The sequence below is a fragment of the Sciurus carolinensis genome, chromosome 7, assembly GCF_902686445.1.
Source record: "Sciurus carolinensis chromosome 7, mSciCar1.2, whole genome shotgun sequence".
Taxonomy (NCBI): domain Eukaryota; kingdom Metazoa; phylum Chordata; class Mammalia; order Rodentia; family Sciuridae; genus Sciurus; species Sciurus carolinensis.
The window spans coordinates 26,096,088-26,120,111 of NC_062219.1; the positions used below are offsets into that span (position 1 = coordinate 26,096,088).

The 24,024-nt window shown below is 35.3% G+C and overlaps 1 protein-coding gene and 1 non-coding gene across 2 annotated transcripts in view; one reads left to right on the forward strand and one right to left on the reverse strand.

Annotated features, from left to right (window-relative positions):
- Positions 1 to 1,903: 1,903 nt before the first annotated feature.
- Txlnb (taxilin beta) overlaps positions 1,904 to 24,024 on the forward strand; it is a 41,633-nt gene continuing 19,512 nt past the window's right edge. Inside the window, exons 1-5 of the mRNA XM_047558706.1 lie at positions 1,904 to 2,059; positions 4,210 to 4,659; positions 12,034 to 12,125; positions 16,128 to 16,298; positions 23,678 to 23,872. Coding sequence (XP_047414662.1) covers positions 4,224 to 4,659; positions 12,034 to 12,125; positions 16,128 to 16,298; positions 23,678 to 23,872 — 894 coding nt within the window. The 5' untranslated portion in view covers positions 1,904 to 2,059; positions 4,210 to 4,223. The remainder of the gene's footprint in view (positions 2,060 to 4,209; positions 4,660 to 12,033; positions 12,126 to 16,127; positions 16,299 to 23,677; positions 23,873 to 24,024) is intronic.
- Trnaa-agc (transfer RNA alanine (anticodon AGC)) lies at positions 17,198 to 17,269 on the reverse strand. The gene has a single exon. It is a non-coding gene; the product is annotated as a tRNA-Ala (tRNA).

Here is a 24,024-nt window from a genome sequence, read left to right on the forward strand (position 1 = left end):
GGATTCTTAGGAGCCACAATTTTGTAAATTTGTATTTATTTTATTTATAATTTAAAAGGCATGAGCTTATTCTGGATCATCTGGGTAGCTGCCATGTAACTACCATTTGGTCTTAGTCTGTTCAGGCTGCTATAATAAAATACCATAAGTAGGGTGATTTATGAGCAATGGAAAATATTTTCTCATAGTTCTGAAATCTGGGAAGTTCAAGGTACAAATTTAGTGTCTAATGTGGGCCCACCTCCTCATCTTCTCATTGCAATCTCAGGTTGGTGAAGAGGCGAGGGTTTTCTCTCTGACTTCTTTTATAACAGCACTGATCCCTGTCATGAGTGCTCCACCCAATTAGCCTTACCACCCAGAAGGACCACTTCCTAATAGCATGACCTTGGGGAAACACACACAATCAGATTATAGCTAGTAGTAATGATATATTAATGTCAATGAAATCCAAATGAAAGCATAACAAGTCATATGAATAAAACTTATGTAATCACTTAAATGAACTGAAAGCTGAGGAAACTGAATCACTTCCCAAGTCACACTGAAAAATAACATAAACTCCAAAGGACTAGCAGTCAGTATCATATTCATGTTCCAAGTATCAATTTGTGTTTAGCAAAAGATTATCTGTCTTATAAAAGTAGTTATGTCCATTTGAATCATATTTTTGGTTTCATAGGGTTTTTAAACAATAAGTACTTAAAATATATACATATAACAACTACAAGCACAAGAAAGGTATGCCTATTTTCATATTAGTACATATTGGTACAAATAATAATAATTTAGTTCCCTTACAGTCAGATATTAATCCTTTAAATTAATTTCAACATTATTTGTTATTTTGCTAAAATGATCTGTACATTACTTAAATTTGAGAAGCACTGGCTTATGATTTGTGTTTACTTTAGAGATCTGATTGGGTCAGTTGCTATAATCTACTATGGAATGCCCCCAATTTGTGGTGCTCATCAAGTACTCATTAACTTAGAAGGGAGTACTATCTCCTTGAAAGGAGATATCCAGAATCACCCAGACGATTCTGGATAATTTCCTCATCTCAAGATCCATAATCACATCTGCAAAGGCCCTTTACAGTAACAATCACAGGTTGCAGATATTAGGACAGACATCTCTGTGGTGGCGTTATTCTTCCTACCACAAGGGGTGCTACTGTGCCCAGACTATCCCCAGAGGAAAAACCAGAAAAGAGTGGAAAAACATTCTCCAGAAACAGAAAGAAAAGCAGGGTGGACATATATTAAGAGAAAGCCATTTTAGGTCAATGGGAATGAGGATCACTTTCTGAGGAAGCTTAAGTAACACATTGAGGGCTTGAAAAGGGTGGGAAATCTGATGTGGACAGTGAAAGAGTCACCATCCAAGGAGCGCATGGTGGAATGCTTCCCTCAGGATTCTTCAGAGATAGGAACACAGTAACCAGAGGAAGTTCTGAAATCTTTCCAATTTCCATGCACATCAAGGTTACACGAAACTCAGAGCCAAAACAGCCATCTAAATTTTTATTTCAAACTCTGAATTCAAGTGGCTCTGACACTTTCTTTTTATTATGCCATTGTTTTTCTCTCTCCATGATTCTGTAAGAAACCTGACACTAATTAGACTAGCCCAAGAAGGAGAAAAAAAAAAAAATGATGAATCATAAACCACACTGGAGATAAACCAAGAAATTAAAAAAAAAAAAAAAATTGATCTCTATCCAAGAATGACAATGGTGAAAAACTGCACTCATCAGGACTTAAATTTTTTAAAAGGACAAAACATGGAGAGTCTGATAAGGTCTACCAGCTGCTCCTATTCTCTCTTACTGTGTCATTTGATGTTCATGTTCCCTGCCCCACCCCCCTCCTGCTGCCTCCTTGTACTTGTGGGCCCTGTGTGTGTGTGTGTGTGTGTGTGTGTGTGTGTGTGTGTGGTTTCTCTCTGTCCTGTAAGAAGGCAGCCTGCCGGCCTACTCCTGCTGTTGCTGCGGCTCTGACTTGCTTTTTGCTGCCTCTTTCCTCTCCTCTCTTCCTGCTTAGCTCCTTGCCTTCTGGTAAGTGTGACAAACACTCCCCCGGGCCCTGTAAGAAGATAGATGAAGGGTGCGGTTTGTGGTGTTCCAAACTTCAGCTTTGAGACTGCCGGTGAACTGTAGAAGAACTTTCCATTGTTGTATTTATAATTAAAATGTGTTGCTCAGGCATGGTGTGTGGGATAGTCTGCTGGGACTGCCTGTACAAGTGAAAAATTCTTTCTCAGAGGAGGGTGGGAACAGTAAGGGTTATATAAGATAAAATTTAGAAATCCATTTTTTTTATTGCTATAAAATAAGTTACTATAAAAAGGATCATTTAAAAGTAACAAAGTTCTTTGACTATGTGTTTTCACAAAGGCCTTTTTTAGGAATTAAGTTGTCCTGTGTCTTACAATGACTCAAGTATTCTGTTTTAAAATACATGTGGAACAGGAGTTTAAAGAATAGCCACAGAACTAAGTATTAAAAACCTCAATGACTGTGGCATCTGGTAAATGAATAAATCAAATACAAACAAAACACTCTCATGTAGTCTAATCACAGTAAAACTTGTATGGACAGTTTTAAATTAATTGCCTTAAACTTTGATTTGGTTTATTTTAGTTTTATCTCATCCTAGAATTATCTCCCAATACTTAAAACTCCACATATGGATTTAAACTAGCAAATGTTTACTATTTCCAATTGATTTAAAAATCATTCTCTTGGTTTTCAAGGATGAAGTGCTAAATGCCATGACTCATTTTTAGAAGAACTTAAAATAGCTCTGACTGGACAGCAGGTGCTATGTGTCTCTCTGAGTTTAGGAGGTACAAGTTATATATAGATGAATGTGCATAGTAAGTGGAGGTCAAGATAAAAAAAATTCCAGTGATGAAGACAATGAAGCTGTTTACTACATAATTTGATAATCAAGTTGCTGAATTAAGTTGTCGAACTTGCTTCCTTCTAAGTTAACGAGTATTTAGTGAGAGCCATAGGTGGATGGTAATGTCTGTACATTGGAATTTCCCCTCCTGTTAGCATCTAAGCATTTGATGTCTACTGACCTGAGAGTGGGAGAAGGAAGCTGTGCTGTTGGAGAACAGTATGATTTTGTTTTTATTTTCATGCCAACGCAACAGCAAAACTTGTGAATTATGAGAATTATATTTTTATGCTGCTAATTATCAATATCACTATTATTTACAAATAAAATACACTATAGCTTAAAGGACTAAGTTAAATTTATTGCAACCCTAAAAATGGCAATGGCCAGACACCCCAGAATCTTCAGCTCATCCTTTCACCCCTGTTCCCTAATAACCCATATTATATCTGAATTATTTTCCTAGTTCATCTCCTCCCTGTTTATCATACATTGCTATTTCTTAAAATTTATTAATTTTCCTAGAGCTTTATGACTTAGTAGAGAAAGTTCATTTATTTTCTTCTTTAAAAAAAAAGTCAAATTTTTAGAGTGGAACAAAAGTGTAGAAATGTAAGGAATTAACAATATAAGCATCACATGTTTCCATATTATTTGGTTTATATATACATCCCCTCATTCCCTGTCTTATTCCAAAAATGATGCTAGCTTGATCCTCAGAAAAAGTGTTTTGTTGATTGATAACTTCATGCTTCTCATCTGGGGAAAAGAATATACTAGAAAAGCAAGAAATATCTCCTATATTAGCATAGTAATATAATTACATGAAAGCATACTAATAAAATCTTGACTTATGAATCAAAATAGAGGTTAGGGATATTATTATTATGAATGATTTTAGTAATTACAATGGCTCTTGAATTAAATATTTTGACTTTGAAAGAAAACATATATACCCTGTACCTTCAAGGATTGTAATTCTATACAGAATTACATAAGAGGATCATGAAACAAATTGGCCTAAGCAAAATGTCAAATAATACTCACAAAAATCAATAGCACAAATTAATCAGTTAACATCAATAATAAGGTATGCTACAGAAAATTGCAGATCAAACAAAAAATATGTGGGTAATGTGACTTGATTTGAAAAAGGGCTTCCCATTGTAATATCAATGATTTATGAAAGTACAGTCATTCTATCTTAGAAACCATAATTAGTTGGTACCTATTTGGGAAATATCCTTCCTCTAATATGTAACTGGGTTAATATAAAAAACCTAACTGTGCTTGCTACTAGACACTACTCCCAGTATGGAGACTAATCACTCTGAACAGCTCTCAGCAGAAGAGTCAACTCCCCCAGGAGACAGTTCATCACCACCCAATCAAAATGGCCTGGAGAAGCAACACAGTAAGGATTCCTCAACCTCGCTCCAAGAACCAGAGCCGGCAACAAGTGTGTACCCTGTAAAGGGAGCTCGTGACATCTCTGAAGAGTTGAGTCGACAACTGGAAGACATCATTAACATGTATGGGTCTGCTGCCAGTACAGTAGGAAAAGAGGGTCCTCCCAAGAAGCAGGAGCAGCCTGAAAACGCAGAGGCACCTGACAATGAGGATGGTGACTGTGAAGAAACCACAGAAGAGGCTGAAAGAGAACCCCTTACTTCTGGAGAACCATCCACAGTCAAAGAACCTGTTGGCAATAAAGAGCAAAAATTGGAAAAGAAAATCCTAAAAGGATTAGGCAAGTAGTTATTTTCTTTTTTTTCTTTTTTCTTTTTGTTTTGATTCATTGTACACAAATGGGGTACAACTTTTTTCTTTAGTTGTACACAAAGTAGAGTTCCGCCATTTGCGTAATCAGACATGTACATAGGGTAATGATGTTTGTCTCATTCTATTATTTTTCCTTACTCCTACCCCCTCTCCACAAGTAGTTATTTTCTAACACATGACTTTTATTTATTCGTAAGGGTACTAAACCTTTACTAAAAGTCACATTTCATATTTGGATTAGTATAATAGCCTCCCTCAGAGTTTCCCTGAAGTTTCTCTTACTCTATTTGTCCCTACTTCCTTCTCTTCAATAGAGCACAAGTGAATATTTCAACATATTACCTATATATTCTCTGTCCCAATGGCTTCCTATTGCTTGTAGAGAGAAAACTAAAATTTACATCACATTTTTTTGAGGCCCTAATTGTTTAACCCCAAGCAGTCTCAACTTTATCTCATATCCCTTGCTCTTCTTCAGCATCCTCTTCCTGAACATTGTGACCCTGTTACCACCATCCCTGCAGTCATTCTGATCTTCTCTTTCAATTCTTTGAAAATGCTATGCTCTATTTCCCAAGGGACTATACATATCCCACTTTTCTTTACCTAAAAATCTCTACACATTCTTCACTGCTACCCCAATTCAGCCATTTGGGCACTTAACACATACTCATCATTCAGTTCACCACTGAAACAGCATTTCCTTAGCCTAGCCCTAGATAAAGTCTTCATTGTTTGGGGTCTTTACAGTACCATGTATATTTCCATCATAGATTTCATCAGTGTTTGAAATTATAATTATTTCTGAAATTATTTGCTTAATGGATGTCTTCCTTACTAGATCCTTGTCTCAAGAGCAGTGTCTCAAGAGGATGTATGTATATTTGGATGTCATTAATGCCTATTGCTTAGGACAGGGGATGACACATTCTAAGTTTAATAGATACTTGTTGTAAGAATGAATAAATGAATGATAAATTGTTTAAAGCAAAACTAGTAGAGCTTAGATATAAGCAAAATATAAAAATATGGGTAGGTTTGTATGTAAAATAAGTGTTAATTAGATCACTTAGCAGTATGTGATCCATTACTATATAAAATATTTTTGACTAAGTAGAATTCACTAGAAATGTATCAATTGTATTTGTCAACAACTGCAGAAAATATATACTTGCACTCTCATTAATTCATTTGTTCAATGAATATTTCTTAATGCCTAGTCTTTATGAGGCATGGTGAGAAGTGCACACAAACATATAAGTCATGGCCTTTTGGTCAACGATCCTTAGGTATAGAGAGGAAAGCAGACTAATTATTACACAGGATGAGTGCGGAAGTGGGGAGAGGAACATAGTTTTTGAAGAGCGTGAGGGATTGATAGTACCTAAGATAACTGTGAAAGAAGAATAAGAATGCTAATTTTATAGCTATGACTAAAAGAATGTTACTGCACATAGAAAATCCCTCTACCTGTCTTCCCTGGTGGCTTTCACTGGAACACTTACTACAAATGCCAGCTCCTATGTGATTCTTTCCTTGTCATGCCCAAGTAGAGAGCCTCACTTTCCTTAATTTGCCACTAAATTTGCTGCAGTAATTACTTGCTTATACATCTGCTTTCTATACTAGATGGATAACCTATCAGGGGAGATGATGATATCATATTCATTTCTAGAAGACAGTGTGTGTACAGTGAAAGAATGTAGACACTGGAGTTAGAGATAGGTTCAAACTCCAATAACAGATTATTATCTATAAACTCAAAAGTAAGTCTCCACTAGAGTAGGATCTCCTTGAGGATTAAATTCATTGTTGCAAAGCTTTCAAGAAGTATTAAAATATACATGCTAATAACATACTTGATCCACTCAGCCTTAAGATGAAAATCATCCAGGAAATATCTTTAAAATATTTTTGAGTTCCAAAGTACAAGGTTGAAAGCATTCCAGTGTCTTTAGAACATAGGGAAATATAATAAATTTACACTGAGTTACAAAGCAATTTTTTGCTTTCTCTAATCAGAACATCTTAGACATGTCATTATTAAAGTTTCCATAAAACCATATCCAAAATCTCACCCAAGAGGTGAACAATTCAAGTGTTCCTAAACAGAATGGGTCTTAGCCATTTGCTTTGTTATCCTAAAACTTACATAGGAATCCATGTGTATATTGTATTGAGGGAAAAACATGAAGAAAATAGGAATAAAATTCAAGGTAACCAATTTTGGCTTCTATGTTCTATTCCATAAGTTATTTCATAATCTGTGTTAAGCTTACAATTACCAAATAATCAGAATGCTTTTGTTTCTTATTTTTAGTATAAGAAAAATTACACTTCTCTAGTACTGCCACTGTCTGCAAGTTATCAAGTTCCAAATGAATGTGTTTGACTAGAATCAATGTCTGTGACTCAAGACCCACTCTAATCACCCATGCACGGCTAAGGACTTTTTTGTGCCACCCCAGTCAACATCATTTGCATGTTCTTTCAAACACAGTACTATATTTGCTACATTGTAAATTCAGACATTTTTAGGTAAACATACTTATAATAGCCACTTTAAACTTATTTCAGTTATCTACTTTAGGAGACTTCTTGACTCAATTAAATGACACTGCACTTTTTCTACACCACTGGTCTTCAAACTTTGCATTAGAACCAAATGCAGAATTTGTCAAAAATGTTGTTCCTGAGTTTGAGAACTGGTAGGTCCAACATGGAACCAAGGCACCAAGACAATTTTCACACAAGTAGACTATAGAAGCAAGGTTGCTGTGGCTTCAGAAAGTGCTTCTTCTACCCTACTGGAAAAAACAAAGTTCTGGTTGTGGTCTTCCTCTAGAAACTTTTTATTAAAAATTCTTTTTAATAAGTCATTCAACCCATACATAAGATCTACTCCCAACTTTGCTTTCACTCTTAAAGTCTTTACCTATTGTATTTATCAGATATTAGATGCTTTACTGATAGTTTTGACATGCTAAAATGTCCTGATTCCATAATTCAAAATTTTCCAAAGCATATTCTTGGGGATATTTGAGGTTTCGGACAAAATTAAACAGTTCCTTACTGCCAGAATTTTCTGATCTCGGATAAACACACACAATGAAAATATCAAATAGTAATAAACATAGATTCTATCATTTCCTAAACTTATTTGGACAGCAAGACTTTTTTTTCCCCAGGACACCGTAAATAAGTGGGAAATGTCTGTAAATCCAAACATAAAGAACTTGTTTTTCCCATAGAGGATGCATATTCTCCCACAGTCAATGCACCCACAACTGAGCAGTTGGGGAGCATTTAAAAACTCCTGTAGCTGAGAGAATTTCTTTCCCCCTGGCATCTGAAGAAAAAGAAACATAAAAGACTCCCCATTATATGGAACCATGACATGTCCTGTTAAATCTAAAGTATCCCCCATGCACCCCACCCCCATCCTTCAGGGTCGTAGTGATTTAATAATCATTTCTTTGACAACCTTAGATGGGCTGCAAAAACACCACAGAATAACAAGCATAAGACAATCAGAATATATAATATACCTTCTAATACTTTGGTTATAACTGACTGACTAGGAAGTCACAGGTTTGAAGCACAAGCCTGGGAGAGAAACAAAGCTGATACACAGGTCTATTCTGAGCTCAGAATCCATCTAGTCAACTAATTTTATACACAGGGAAATTAAAATGCAGGGAGTTTAAGAGTCTGGCAAAAAAGATGACTCCATGACTTTCAATTACCATTCAGTGTTGTTGTTTTTGCTATTATTTTAAATCAAGTTATAAATAGTTAAAGATATTTCAGTTGTGTGTTCACCAAATCTTAAAAGCTAAACTCAGAATCCAGTGAATCAACCCACTAATTTTAAACACAAGAAAATTGAGGGGGTAAAAAGTGCAAAGAAAGGTTGCCCAACAATGGCAGATTCAGTTTTAGAACTCACGTCTCCTCTTTTTAGTCCATTGTGAATTTAACTACATCATCCTTCCTATTCTCTAGATATATGAAGCTTATTTCCCCGAAAAGATATGCATAGATGTTCAGTGATTATTTGTCTCACACATGTTATTTTTAAAATTATATTATTAGGGAAAAATTAAAATTGAAATAGGAATCGGGGTCTAACATTTAAAAGGACATTTATAATCTTTTCCTGTTGTAAGTTTTGATCATAATATATGGAAACCAGGAAGGGAATAAAAAGGTACACAAATATGTATTCAAGACAAAATTTTGGTTCCAACGATCTAAAAAATAATTTTGGAAAAGACAAACCTTAGTTTTAAAAGTTTTGAACACATCAAATCTACATAAGTTGTCACCATATTTAGTATAAACAATCATTACTATGCTAAAAGTTCAAGACAAATTCTGGTCCACATTGCTACAGCTGGTTCAGTTGTTTTAAGATTTTTAATTTATTTGATGTGAAAATAATCCCTTCATATTCCAGTACAACTGTATCACTGACCATAGCCACATGTGACACTCTTGTTGCACACATGGTTCAACTTTCATGTAGACTTCTATCCAACCTAGCATTTTCTTTGTTAGGATTTTCCTACTCTTTAATTTTAATTTTTATGTTTCCTCTTGGTGCATATTAACTACATAGAATAGTGGGTTTCACTGTGGCAAAACTGAGTCTTTTGCAGGGTTTCCCCAGCTTTAATGGGGAAGAAGTAAAGCCTGCTGTGGAATAATACATTAGAGAGAAGGCAGGTGATCCCCTCCTGATAAAATGTTTCAGAGTCAAGTCAGTTGTTTTTGCTCTCGTATCTAACTGTGTCAGCAAATGACCCTGTTTCCATGGGAATGTAATTATGGCTTTTCTTAAGAGGATGAGCAAGGATCTAGCTACTCCTCTCTTCCACCATTATGCACACAGCATCATAGTCCAACAAAAACAATGGAAGTTTAAAACCTAAGGTCTCTGATGACACAAATTTACAAATTCTAAACACACCCTAGCTCCAATTTCTTGGATTTTTTTGTTTTTGTTAAGGAAAGAATAATTTTTGAAGGTGTACTGATGGGTCTGGATGTTAACCTTCTATACAAAAGAATGACCCAGAGCAGAAAGGGACCTCTGTGAGTAGGAAGATTAAACAAACATCAGCAACAACAGCCTCTCTGTTCAGGTACTGAAAACAAAACCTAAAGAGAGAGATTCTTAGTTTGGGGAGACAGAACCACTAGACTCACTCAACTGTTTCTAATTCCACCAAACAAGACAAGTAATGATTCCATATGTCAGTACTCACGATGAGAGGTGTCCCAGCACACACCCAAAGTCCCAGGTAAGAATAAGACCGGTCTTTCCTCTAGTGGACCAGGACAGTGTCCATTTGATACCATAGAACGCTTTATTTTATTCTATTATTATCAATATTTACTGAGTACTTGCCATTGGCCAAACACTGCTGGGCCTGATCCACAGTAGTCTCTTGCCTTTAATGGGCAACACTAAACCAGGACAGTAGTTGTTCAATTTTGTGGTCTAAAGTCAAGGGTGCAAGGATGGCATAAGCAATTCAGATCATCCCAGCTGCTACAGGAGTAACTGAAAGCATGCATCCAGTAAGGGTGGGGCAGCAGAGACTATATGCAAAGGAAAGCATTATGCCACAGACCATAAAAGGGGAGATGAGAGGTCCTACTCCACACCCCCCTTCTCCCTTTTATTAGGCTATATCTCTAATCTGAACTGAGTCACTGGGCAAAGACAGACAAAACTAACTGCTGGGAATGCGGTCATTTTTTTTTTTTTTTCAAAAGAATTTTATTTCTCTTGGTTTTCCCTAGAATCCAAATTCCACATGGGAGTGTAGTGATTTAGAACAAGAAGAGTAACCTTGTGGATTAAGCCTTGGCCATGCCAGCACTAATTATGTAACTTTGGTCTTTTCTGGGTCTTAGATACTTTATCTATAAAAGTAAACCAGTTAGTCTGGATACTCTTTTGAAGTTTCTTCTAGACCTAAATTTCTTAAATTCCATGTAAGTTTTCCAGATTAAGTAAATAAAAATAAAAGATGCCCAATAAACTTTGAATTTCAGGTTTACAGTGAATAATTTTTTTAGTACAAGTATGTTCCATGCCCGTATTTCCTTTTGGCAACCCTAATTCCATCACACATCTGCCTGTCCAGTATGGAAGCACATATTCTAGCCAACGGGAAATGTCTGTTCTTCAGGAATAGGTTGTGAATGTTGGTTAACAGTCTGCAGTGGGTTGTGTCAGGAAATGTGGGCTCAGGTGGTTTGACCTCCCTACTTTGATTAGAGAGAACTGTTACATATAGGTGAGGACAGGAAAAATCCTCCATCTTGACTGGATTGCTTGAAAAGATATAATTAGTGGTAAATGTGTGCCTCATCATCCCACTCAGCCCAATGGTGGCTTGAAGACAAGATTTTCAGGTACTACAGAAAAGCAAAGCTGAAGGAGATAAATGGTGAAATAGTGGGGAAAGAAAGGGAAAACCCTGAGAACCCCTGTTAAATAATCATGAACAGATTAGTTTTTAAATGTAGCACAAAAATAAATAAATAAAATGTAGCACCAAATCCAATTGTGACCAGAAAATTAAACTGTCATCAGAGATTAAGGCCTGGGTAGAAAAATCATGGAGACACAAAAAGAACTATAGAAAAGTCCTTCCATGTTTTGACTATGTTCCTTCTATATTGATTTTATTATGTTTGGTGGGATATATGATCACAGTTTGCATTATATGTGATAGGATATATGATCATAGAATGGATTTGTGGACAAACGAGGAGAAAGGGATACTTAAAGAATGTCGGCGGTGCAGTGGCGGGGGGCAGAATTGACACACTACACTGTCAAGTTTCTCTACTTTTAACTGTAATTTCAGCTATTCCACATATTGACATTGGCCTTTTCACGCTGGTCAGGAATTTTGACTAGTTGTTTTGCTTCTTTCTTATGAAAGTGGGAAAATGGGTGATTTATTCTTTCATAAAGTCAGTGTTTTAATGTATAATGTGTCTTTTGAATATTAAGACAAGAGAGAAAATAACAGGAATGAATTCTTAAGATGAAAAGGCATTACTCTTATAGCAGACATTATATGAGAGTTTACCATGACATGAACTTGTAGTACACATTGTCATAAACTTCTCAGCTAATCCTCACTCTATAAGGTAGGTGTCATCCTTTTTTTATAGGAAAAGAAAATTGTACCTGAGGCTCAGATAGGTTAGTAACTTGGTAAAGGTCGGTTGTAATCAATCTGAGATACCAGTCCACATAGCATGACTACAAGCTCAACACTTATTTTTAAAGTAACACCCCCCGCCTCTTTTTAAGGCAAAGAAGCCAACTTGCTAATGCAAACTCTGAACAAGCTGCAGACACCTGAAGAAAAGTTTGATTTTTTACTCAAGAAGTATGCTGAATTGGTAAGATCTTTGATTAGCTCTTTTTTTTTTTTGTCAGAAATATCAAAACTCATAAAATAAGAATTTTTTAAGGAAAAAAAACCTGATAAACAACAATAAAAAGAAGAAAGAGAACAGAATCAAAATCTACCTTCAATATGTGCATAATTTTGGGAATGAGAGAAAAGTATAGATAATTGAAAATCATGGCTATTTTTAAGTTCTTTTAAACTTTACAACAAAGCAGAATATACTCGACATAAAGATAAATAAATCTTAAACTTTCATTCAGTCATATATCCAAGTACTTCAGGGAACAAAGAAAGGAAGGCAGAGAGTTGAATTAATGCCACTCCTCAGTTCGTGGCACACTCCTGTCTGGTCTGACCCATTTCTATACTTCTCCTCCTTGATCTGAATTCTCCTCCTCCCCTACAATGGCAAAGTATTCATTCCATGTGGACTGTTTTGTGCCCAGGCAGCCTTCCTCTCAATAGGGCCCCAAAACCAAGGGAAGTCACTCTAAGTTATCCAAGAGTTCTTGAATGGCATCTTCTTCTCAGGCTTTAGAACAACCTGAGAAGAAAAGGGGAGGGCTCAGTGAGGATAACATCTCTAGTTTCAATAAGCTCTCACAGATTCCTGCTGCCCCTTCAACTTACCTACTCACACCAAGGCTATTCTTGTTTGGTGTTTAGAGCCATGTTCTGCACTTGGCTTTACAGGACAGCATTCTGTACTAGTACAGGATGCCGTTTACAGTGCTGTATTACCACAGAAGTGCACTGGAGAAGAATCATTTCTCCAGCCTGACCAAGATTGTTGCATCAGTCAGGGCTGTTCATCCTGGCTGCAGGGACCGCCCTATACCCACTTATCTTCCTAGCCAAGAATTCACCCCAGTAGAGGTTATTAACTCAGAAACCTAATTCAATTCAAGACTTAATTACTATACTTTGGCATTTGTTTCATCTTCTATATCATACTTTAAAACCCAAAGATCATTCCAGAAAAACTGAGAAAGGAAAAAATTTGCTCCCCCAAAACCATTATGTTTCCTTTTCAGGAGGGAAAAATATGAGGAATTTTATTTTTTTACTTAGAGAAGAAAGCTTATTTCCTTGCTCATTGATTTGGATATTAATGTAGAAAATGTCTGAAATATCATTGTTAATATGGAATAAATCATAAATTTCAAAGCTCTGATCAAACTGCCATTCTAGCTCACTCATCCTTACAGTCTGAATCCTGTAATGTTATCCACCATTGTATTCATTAATAAATATGGGTAAGTTCATTAATAAATAAGAATACCTCATGACTAAATTAAGAAATAGCCTAAGAAAAACATTTTCTGCAAGTTTTCTTCATTTTTAGGTAGTTAAAACAACATCATTAAAGCAATTCTAATTTAGCATTTGGTATTAATTTTGCTTTTTTCAAAGAGAGAGAGATTGCAGATAAAATCCTATAGACCTATTACAACTATACAGAAAAACCATGCCTAGGGGCATTGTTCAATTACAAAACCAGCATTTGGCTGAGGTTGACTCAGTTGCAATATGTTTATTTTCATTCATTAAGAAGTCCCATGCATTTATATGCATTCACATAAATCTGAATTATTTGAATAAAATTATCCACATATTAAATTTTTAAGAAGATCAGAAAGTTAAGAGGATTTATTTTAGAGCAAAGTAAAATAGATTTAAATTTTAGATTTGTATGATCTTGCAGTATAACTAAAACATTAAATAGTCAATCAGTGAGCACAAATAATCTCTTTTCCAAATTATAAAATACATGTAGGGTATCTTCTTTCTGACACTCATGTAAAGCCACATAAGACAGTGTTCTCCCAAAAGGGGAAGTTTTGCCCATCAGGGAACCAATCTGTCTGTAGATAGATTTGAATGTCACAGTGGGATGGTACTATTGGCACATAGTGCACAGGGGCCAAGGATGGTACTAAACTGCCTACAATGTATAAGATATTGCCCAATAAAAAATTATGTGGCTCAATGTGTCAATAGTGATGAAGCTGAGAAGCACTGTCATATGATTTAATCTTTAAAAGGTAGTCTAGGGCTAGGGAGATAGCTCAGTTGGTAGAGTGCTTGCCTTGCAAGCACAAGGCCCTGGGTTCGATCCCCAGCACCACAAAAAAAAAAAATAAATAAAATAAAATAAAAGGTAGTCTAAATAATAATGGTGATAACAATATACATATTTAAAGGAAGAATAAAGTCATTTAAAATCCAAATATAAACATGGGAAATTTCGTCCCTGTCTAATAACAATGGTGTGAACTGAAAGAAAAACACCTATCCTGTGAACAGGAGTGTAGCATGAGAAACATAATAGAAGATCATTGCCTTTCCATGAAGGCAATCAATATTTTTAGTAACATGGCTCTTATGTTTTTCCAATGCTAATTCCCACTAGTAAGTAGAAATTGCACATGAGTATGAAGGTAAACTATCAAATATACATATCCTTGGCTTAATCTGAGGGTTATACATGGTTATTTCAATGTAGGAGGAGAAATGGAGGAAAAATCAAAATGTAAACTGAAGAAATTGTAACAGTGCTGTTCATGGAGCTCAGAAAACATCTTTTCAAAATAGGGAAACTGAGGTACAGATCAGTTCTTCTGTGACATGTGTATTCATTTGCATCAGGCTCTCTAAGGCACCAGGAACACCTGGGTAGAAGCACCCAGGACTCTCCAGGGCTTTTCCTTTCTGTTAGCCAAAAAGGTTATTATTAGGACTAGTACCTTCCTGGCTTAAGTCTTATTCAGGCAGTAAGGGAACTGAGTCTACCAAAGCAATGATCTTTAGAAAAAGGGATGCTGCTTCAATATGACCACACTAATGGTCAGTTTCAGACTGACACTCCTAGAGTCTGCTAGTCTCTCTCTGGTGGTTTCTAGAGTTTGGCCCCCTTACTCCTCCACTGAGATAGGATTCATAATAATAATATTCCCAGATTTTCTAAATAAAAATACAGTACATGCAGTTAAATTTACCTTTCAGATGTAACAAATTATTTTCTGGTAGAAGTGTAGCCCACCAGTACTTGGGATATATTTACACTAAAAATTTGTTCCTTATTCATCTGAAATTTAAAATGAGTGTCTTGTATTTTACCTGTCAACTGTCAACCTGATCTAGAATTTTAGCATTCCAAAAAAATATAGGAGTAAACTGGTTTCATTTCACATGCTATTCCTGGTAGTTTAGTTGTAGTTTCCAGAAGGGTGTGAGAAGAGCTTACCTGGCAGAAATGAGTGCCATCATGTGTTTGCAGTAAGCACAGAGTGGGTGAGCAGGGGTAGGTGGGGAGCAGGGTATATTATAGATACTTGCCTTTCATGCTCTTGAGTTTGCCCCGGTTATGGTGGAATGCTATAGTGGAAAACTGCCAATGCTTAGGTGGTTGAGGGATAATTTCCTTTCTCCTCCTTCCCACACCCAAAGTCCAAAGTTATAAAGAAGAGGAGTTCATCTTTTATTTACCAGAAGGCTGCTTTTCTCTTTTCTCTTTTTAAAAATAGCACTGGAGTTTTGTTTTGAGAAAGAATTGTGAAAAATGAAATATAACCTAAGCAGACAAACTGTTGACCATTGTGTGAATACAAGGCTTTGCCATGAATTCTGCCAATTTCTAGATTCTGAGAATGTCCTTCTATCTTGGTTTTGGCATCACTAGATAAACTCAAGAAACATATTTTTAGATTACCAAATTTTTAAAAAGTCCAAGTAAGAAGATACTACTACTAATAGTAATGTAAAATCTATAAATATGCTGTAAAAATTATAATCTACAAGTATTGCAAAGGTGACATCTGTGAAGTTCATGTGCTTCCAGAGGGATAGATAATAGCCAAAAAAAAAAAAAAAAAAAAGTTTCTGAACAGCCACAGAGTGATCTCTACGTTTTTCTCCTTTTCTATCAACTCTAAAGCAATTCCTGCCTTTTTCTGTTATTTTTTTTTTCAATGCATACCCCCATGCCTAGCTGGATGAACATCGCACTGAGCAAAAGAAGTTAAAAGTCCTACAAAAGAAACAGATGCAAATCCAGAAAGAAAAGGACCAATTACAAAGTGAACACAGCAGAGCTATCCTTGCTCGGAGCAAACTGGAGAGTCTGTGCCGGGAGCTGCAGAGACACAATAAGACACTGAAGGTATGTGTCACACCGGCTTAGAATGACACACATTCTTGCAGGCTGCATTGACACAGGCTTTGCTACTTGTGAAAAGAGCATGAGTCTTAGAATCAGAGCAGTAAGTTCAAATACTGGCTCTGCCATTTGCTCACATATGGCCTCCAGTAAGTTATTTTACCTCCCTGAGCTTGTTTCCTATGGGGACTTTCCTAGCTTCACCATGTGTCAAGGGAAAAATTAAATTAGGTCCCATGTATATGGTACTCACAAGGTACCTAACACAGTGAAGACCCTTAATAAGTGCCATTCCCCTTACCTTCTTATTAGGTTGAGTTTTTGTTTTGTTTTGTTTTGCTTAGGGTAGTCCTTAGTTTAAAATTTTTGTAAAAATTCTGAATTTTATATTATAATGAATTCTGCATGACATGAGACAAACAGACAAAAAATAGTTGATACAATAAAGTGAAATTGAGAACCAAAATGTCATTTGAGAAAAGAAGATACTTGGAAAAACACTGAGGTCTTTAGACTTAATTATTCAATCTCAAAATAATAGACTGATCTTTCCTCAGTCTTCATGGGTTTCAGTAATTACAGCAAAAGCCCCTAGCAGTGTGGTTAATTCGGTTATGTGCAAACACTGCCTCCATTCGATAAAGCACGATGCAGGGCCCTCCACGATAGTACTGTCTGTGCCCACAATTCCCTTTCCAGTGGAAAATCCCAAAGCTGTTGACAAACAGTAACTAATCAGACACCAATATTCTTTTGAGGTAGTTATCATTGTATTTAAAAGGTGATATCTTAAGAACTAAAGACATCAAAATCCTTGTTTAGTTTGCACAATGAGTTAGAAAGAAAAATAGGAAATGGTTGTTCTGTGTACTCCAAATTGGTTTTTTGTTTGTTTGTTTGTTTGTTGGTGCTGGGGATTGAACCCAGGGCCTTGTGCATGCTAGGCAAACACTCTACCAACTGAGCTATATCCCCAGTCCTCTCCAAATTGTTTTTTGATACCTAGAAATGGGAGGCCAGTGTGATGAACTCCAACTCTCAAATGACAAGTCTGAGGAGATGAGTTTCTGGCATCTTTTCAATGATTGCACTAAGGACTATCAGAAACCTAAGATAGATGGGGGCCTGGAGATAGGAACATCATACTTGTTTTAGTCAGCTTTTTCACTTCTGTGACTAAAAGACCTGACTAAAACAACAGAAGAGGAGGAAAACTTCATTTGGGAGCTCACAGCTTCAGAGGTCTCAGTCCATAGGAGACTTACCTCAGTGCTTCAGGTGAGATAGAACATCATGGCAGAAAAGTGGGGCAGAGGAAAGTAGCTCACATGATGATCAGGAAGCAGAGAAAGACTCCACCTGCCAGATATAAACTATATACCCCAGAGGCACCACCCCAATGACCCACTTCCTCAGTCACCCCACCTGCCTTCAGTTACCACTCAGTTAATCCTGTCAGGGGACTAATTCACAGATTGGGTTAAATCCTCATAACCCAATCATTCTCCTCTAAACCTTCTTGCATTGTCTTATACATGAGCTTTTGGGGGACACCTCACATCCAAACCATAACCCTCAAGTCAATATGTGTATTCAAATGATAGTATTCTGTGTTTATAGTAATACTCTTCCAACTGTACTATAGTACAGTCATAATGAGGAGGTACAAACTAAATCATATAAGGTGAGGAAATGTATCAAGGAAGAGATTAAAAGAGAAAATGATGTGGCTTGGACCCTCTGGGGAACATTCAAAGGCAGAATGATGGAGTAATACAGACCCCTGGAGGAATACCCACACACCCTCATTCATGGCTTACAATCATGGGCAATAAAGTTACATACCTTTATTATGCTAGGAGTTGTGCTAAGTGTTTTACATGTGTTCTTTCATCTGATCTTCACCAACAATGCTGTGAAAGTTAATATCTCCACTGATGAAGAAACAGACTCAGCAATCCAGATCAGATGTCAAGGTCATGCATATTTTAAGTACCAAAAATCAGGATGCAGATTCAAAATATTTTCTAATTTCCCTTCTGATTTTTTTCTTTAACTTATAGGTTACTTACAAGTATTATTTAATTCATAAAGCCCATAATACTATTTTGATGAACATACCATGAGTACTTGAAAATAACATCTAGATGTTAATGTAGCATTCCATAGGTAACAATTAGTTTTAGATCATTTATGTCTTTACTGAATTTTTGTCCATTTGCTGAGCGTTGGTTGTCAAAAATCTACTGTAATTATGGAATTGTCTTCTACTTTTAACTTTATTAATTCTTGCTTCAAGTGTCTCAAAAAATTTATATTAGATGCATATACATTTATGATTATTTTGTCTCCTTGATGAAATGACCATTTTATCATTATTAAATGTCCTTTGATAATAATCTTCATCTTGATATTTATATTTTCTGATATCAATACAGCTACTCCAGTGTTCTTTTACTGTTTGCCAGGGATATCTCTTTTCATCCATTTATTTTCGACTTGGGTCTATAAATTAAAGTACATGTCTTATAGGTAGTATGTAGTTGTACCTTGCTTTTTTTCATTCATATAATGGCTGTCTTTAATTAGAGTGCTGGTCCATTAACATATAAAGTATGTATTGATGTGGTTGGATAAAATGGTAGACACCATTCTATTATTTGTTTAGTATTTTCCACCTGTCTTCTGTTCCTCTGATCTTTTTCTGCCTTCCTTTGGACAATTTTAATTTATCCTGGGTTTTTAAATTATACCTCTTTGCGGTAATTTTTTTTTCTAGAACTAGGCATTGAACCCAGGCACTTTACCTGAACTATACCCCTTTTAATTTTTTTTTATTTTGAGATAGGGTCTCACTAAGTTGTCCAGACTGGCCTTGAACTTGTAATCTTCCTCACTTCAGCCTCTAGAGTAGGTATGACTACAGGCACACACCACGGTGCCCAGCTTCTTTGCATTATCTTTAACACTTACTCTGTAATTACAATCTACACTCTTAACTTTTTATAGTCTGCCTGGAATTAATGATACATCACATTGCATAAAATGTAGAAACATTGCAACTAAATAGGTCTATTTACTTCACTTCCATAAGCTACAGTTGCTATATATATACATTACATACATTTATAAAGCCCATGAGACAATGTTATAATTTTATTTTAATCATCATTTAAAAATTAAAGGCAAAAACTGTCTTTTCTCTTTACATAAACGTTTACCATTCTTGTATTCTGTTATCACTTCTCTTCAGCCTGAAGAACTCCTTCACTACTTAGAGTATAGTTCTGCTGGCAATCAATTCTATTTAATTGTCTTCTATCTTTACAAATGTTGTTGTTGTTGTTATTGTTTTTATTATTGAAAACAATATTCATTGGATATAAAATTCAGTGTTTATAGGATTTGTTTATGGGTTTTTTTCTTTTAGCCTTATTTAACCATTCTACTATACTCTGTTCTCCATAATTTCTCATGAAAATCAATAATAATTTGGGGTTTTGTTCTCTTATATGTGACATGTCACTTTTATCAGGCTACTTTCAAGGTCTTTCTATTGATATTTGGTTTTAAGAACTTTAACCACTTTATTTCTGGGATATCCAATGTGATATTTGCTGAGCTTTTTGTATATATATCTATGTTTCTCACAAAATTTGGGGATTTTACAGCCACTATATTTTCAAATATTTTTGCTACTCCATCCTCTCTCTTTCACTCTCTCTCCCTTTTTTCCTCCTCCTCTTCCTCCTCTTCTGTCTCCCTCCCTTTTGAGAAACCAGTTTCATGGGTTTTACAGAACTTGATATTGTCCCACAGGTCTTTAAGTTTCTTTTCTTTTTTATCTTCAGATTACATGATTCCTAATTATCTATCTTCATACTCACTGATTCTTTCCTCTGACCATCTCTATTCTGTAAGTCCATCCAGTGACATTTAAATTTCAGATTTAATAACTTTTAATTCTAGAATTGCTACTTGATTCTTTTTTATAAAGTATTGCTCTCAGCTGAGATTTTCTATTTTTTCATTCATTGTGACAATGTTTTCCTTTATGTCATTGAGCATAGTCATAATACTTGCTTTAAAATTCTTCCCTGTTAATTCCCTATCAGAGTCATTGTAGAACAGGACTCTGATAAGTCATTTCTTTTGAGACTAGGTCACTTTTGTTCTTTTTTTTTTATATAAGTCATGTCAATTGTATATTGGATGTTGTGATTGAAATTGTAGAGACTCTGGATTCTACTATACGTCTCTGAAAAATGTTAATTATTTTTAACTAATTTGTGTCAGATCCAAAACACAAACTTTTGCCCCTTAGCAACTAAAATTCAATTTTAGCTCTCTTTTCCTTGGATAGATTACTTTGATTCTACCCTGCACATGTGTGCTTCTGGGTCAAAGATTTGGGCAGGGTTTATTCACAGATTTTACAGTTGTCCCTCTCTATTACCTGAGAATCTCCCTCTCACTTTTCAGTGGCTATGGGTGCCCAGAACTCTTTACTCCTGCAGGCCAGAAAGATGGTAGGTTGGTAGGTTTTCTCTGGAAGTTTTACCCATATCATTCTACTGTCCACTGCAGTCTTCCTTCAAGTTTACACTATAATAACTATGAAACTGACATAATTGAAAAAAATTTTACCCTCCAGTGCATTTAAATAGTAGTTTCTTGCACTTTTCCCAGAGCTTATAATTAATAACTGCACAATATTCAACTTGGTATGAGCTTCTTTGGCCACAAAAATGAGACAGCCTCAGTATCTGAGCCTTAATTTCATGTGGTAGGAGTTTGGGAAGACAGAAAGAGAATGTATAACCAGTTCTTTCTACCACTGTAAATTTGAACTTTTATTATTTTTTATTAATATTGCTTCTTTGCCATATGTGTTGTGCATGTCTATAACCCCAGTTACTTAGGAGGCTGAGGCAGGAAGATCACAACTTATTGAGACCCTGTCTCAAAATAAACTAAAAAGGGGTAGGGATGTAGCTCAGTAGTAGAGTGCTTGCCTAACATGAATGAGGCCCTGAGTTCAATCCCCAGCACTGAGGAAAAAAATCCTTCTTCAATGAACTAAACACACACATAAAACCTCACAACCTAGGATAAGTTTGAAAAGACCAGTAAAACTCTGAGACATGGTCTTGTTTCCATAAAATGCCACCCAAATTTGAAGCAATAAATCCAAGCCTCAAACTATATCAAAAATAAAACTTCTTAGTAAGACATGAATGTTTTAGGGAACTTGATTTTGGTGAAGAAATAAGTAGCACTTGTTATTAGCATTTTTCAGAATTTTAATATGAAAAGAACTATAGGAATCAACTGGTCCAAGCTACTCAGATGTCTGTACATAAATTAATCATTTACTGATTCAATAAGTAAACATTTATTGCACACCTATGTATTATGTACCAGGCATAGCACTAGTTCTAAGATACACAATGATGTCTACAAAGTTTGTTTTCAGGCTTTGTCCCTCAAACTTATTTCCATTATTGATTTTCATTTCAAATAATGTGCTTAATAAAGAGAAGAAAATTTTGTCTCAGTTGCTTTTCAAATGATTGAAAATTATTCATCAATGAAAAACTCAAATTATAAAAAATTTTGCTAGATTTACTTTTGTCTCATTGAAAAACAATATAATCTAAAAATGCAAGATGCCATTTTGTGGAGTGCTATGATAATTTGACATGTGTTTAATGCACCTTCTTTCAGGAGCCATCTTCTGGGAAAAACTCAGAATTCTGGGTAGCTTGGGATGGTTCCTTATTTACTCATTCATTCATGGAATAAATATAGATGGGATATTTATAAATATAAATGAATTCTGATAACAGTCTGCATTTCTATAATTCAAAGCTTATTGACTTCTAAACATATCAGGAGCAATGAGGTAACAATCACTATTATATGCATATTCGATTGCTCTTAACTGACAGTCATAACCATTTTCAGTAAAACACATACAGTAAATATTTGTATACAAAATTCAGGGAAATATCTCAGATAGTTAATTTCCTCAGATTAGAAAGTAAAGAATATCTTCTACAATATCCCTGAGAAGTTGTTGCTTGATACAGGTTTATGACATGGCTTAAATTATTACTCAGATGGCTATATTAAAGTTAGGAAATGTGTTAATATTGTATAGGAAAGAGGAAAGTCAATGCATATATTTTTAGCATCAGTTTTTAGTTTGATCACATTTTTCTATCAAAATACAGATTCGTGCCATTACATCTGATAAAATAATTATTTCTTTTAAAAATTCCTGTTATATAATTTGAACTTGGTAGACAACTAATTGTAGTATAATTTTACTTGCCAACAATGAAGCAAGCGTTCATATTAACAATTAATCAGAATTGAAAGGAATCCCAAAATGTCTATATGGTTTGTCAGCAGTGTGTCTCTATTGGTATAATATAGCAAGATCATGCCCTTTTATTCTAAAGGAATGAAAGAAACAATCACAAAGCAAACAATTATTAATACAGATATAGAGAATTTAGGTACATTGTTAGTGATTAGAAACAAATGGAAAGTTCTGATTGAGGATAAAAAAACAGAAATAATATAAAATTTAATTTCCAATTCTTTAATGTTAACAAAGGGTAAGGGGGAAATTATAGGTTTAATTATAAAATTAAAGAGATTTAAAACAATACTACTTTCAGATTCGAAATTTACATCGAACATTTAAATTACTCTATGTGACACATAGAAGGATTGTTTTTACAGAAATAAAATACCCAATATATTTGGAAAATTTTCCTTTTATATTTTTGAATGGTCTCTATTGATCTATATTCATCTTAATTTATTTTTAAGCATTCTGATGAAGGCTTTCTTATTAAGAAAAAGTTCACATTGTGATCACTTGTAAAACTGGAGTAAGGAGATTATGTGGTTAATTTGTCATGGTTTTTATACACAACTGTTAAATCTATTGCTCTTCTTCCTGTACTGAACCAAAGGAAGCCATGACCTGTCCTATCAATCAGTAAAGTCAATTGGCCTTTTTTCCAGGCCACAACCAAGAAATCAAAACCATGTGGTATTGTGTTTGTCAGAAATCACTGCAGTTCATTTACTCAGCAGGAGACCCATCATCTTTAAAACAAGTCTATTCATCACCAAGATCAAATTCAAGGTCCTCACAGCACCTGCTCTGAGGACTGTGTGCTCACAGCTGAAACCTGTGCTCATGAATTTATTTTGGGACTAAGCAACTTTAGCTGTAGAGAACAGAGAAAAAATATCCCACTTACTCTGCACACTAGCCTCCTTTTGATGACCTTGTCCTGAGTTCTTTAAACCTGCAGTGCCTTTAAATCACCATAATAAAATATTTTGCTTTTTATTCACAGGAGGAAACTCTCCAGCGGGCACGTGAGGAAGAAGAGAAAAGGAAGGAGATCACAAGTCATTTCCAAACTACCCTGACAGATATCCAGGCACAGATAGAGCAACAGAGTGAGCGAAATATGAAGCTCTGTCAGGAAAACACAGAGCTTGCAGAAAAACTGAAAAGCATCATTGATCAGTATGAGCTCAGAGAGGAGGTAAGAACTACATCAAACAGTTTAAAAGAACTCTACATATATCTGTACATATATTCTGATTTGGGATGTGAAGGTGGGGAACTTGGTTTATAAGAAAGTTATGGTCAACTCAACTGTTTAATAGTTAGGATTGAATTTCTTTTGCTAGCCAA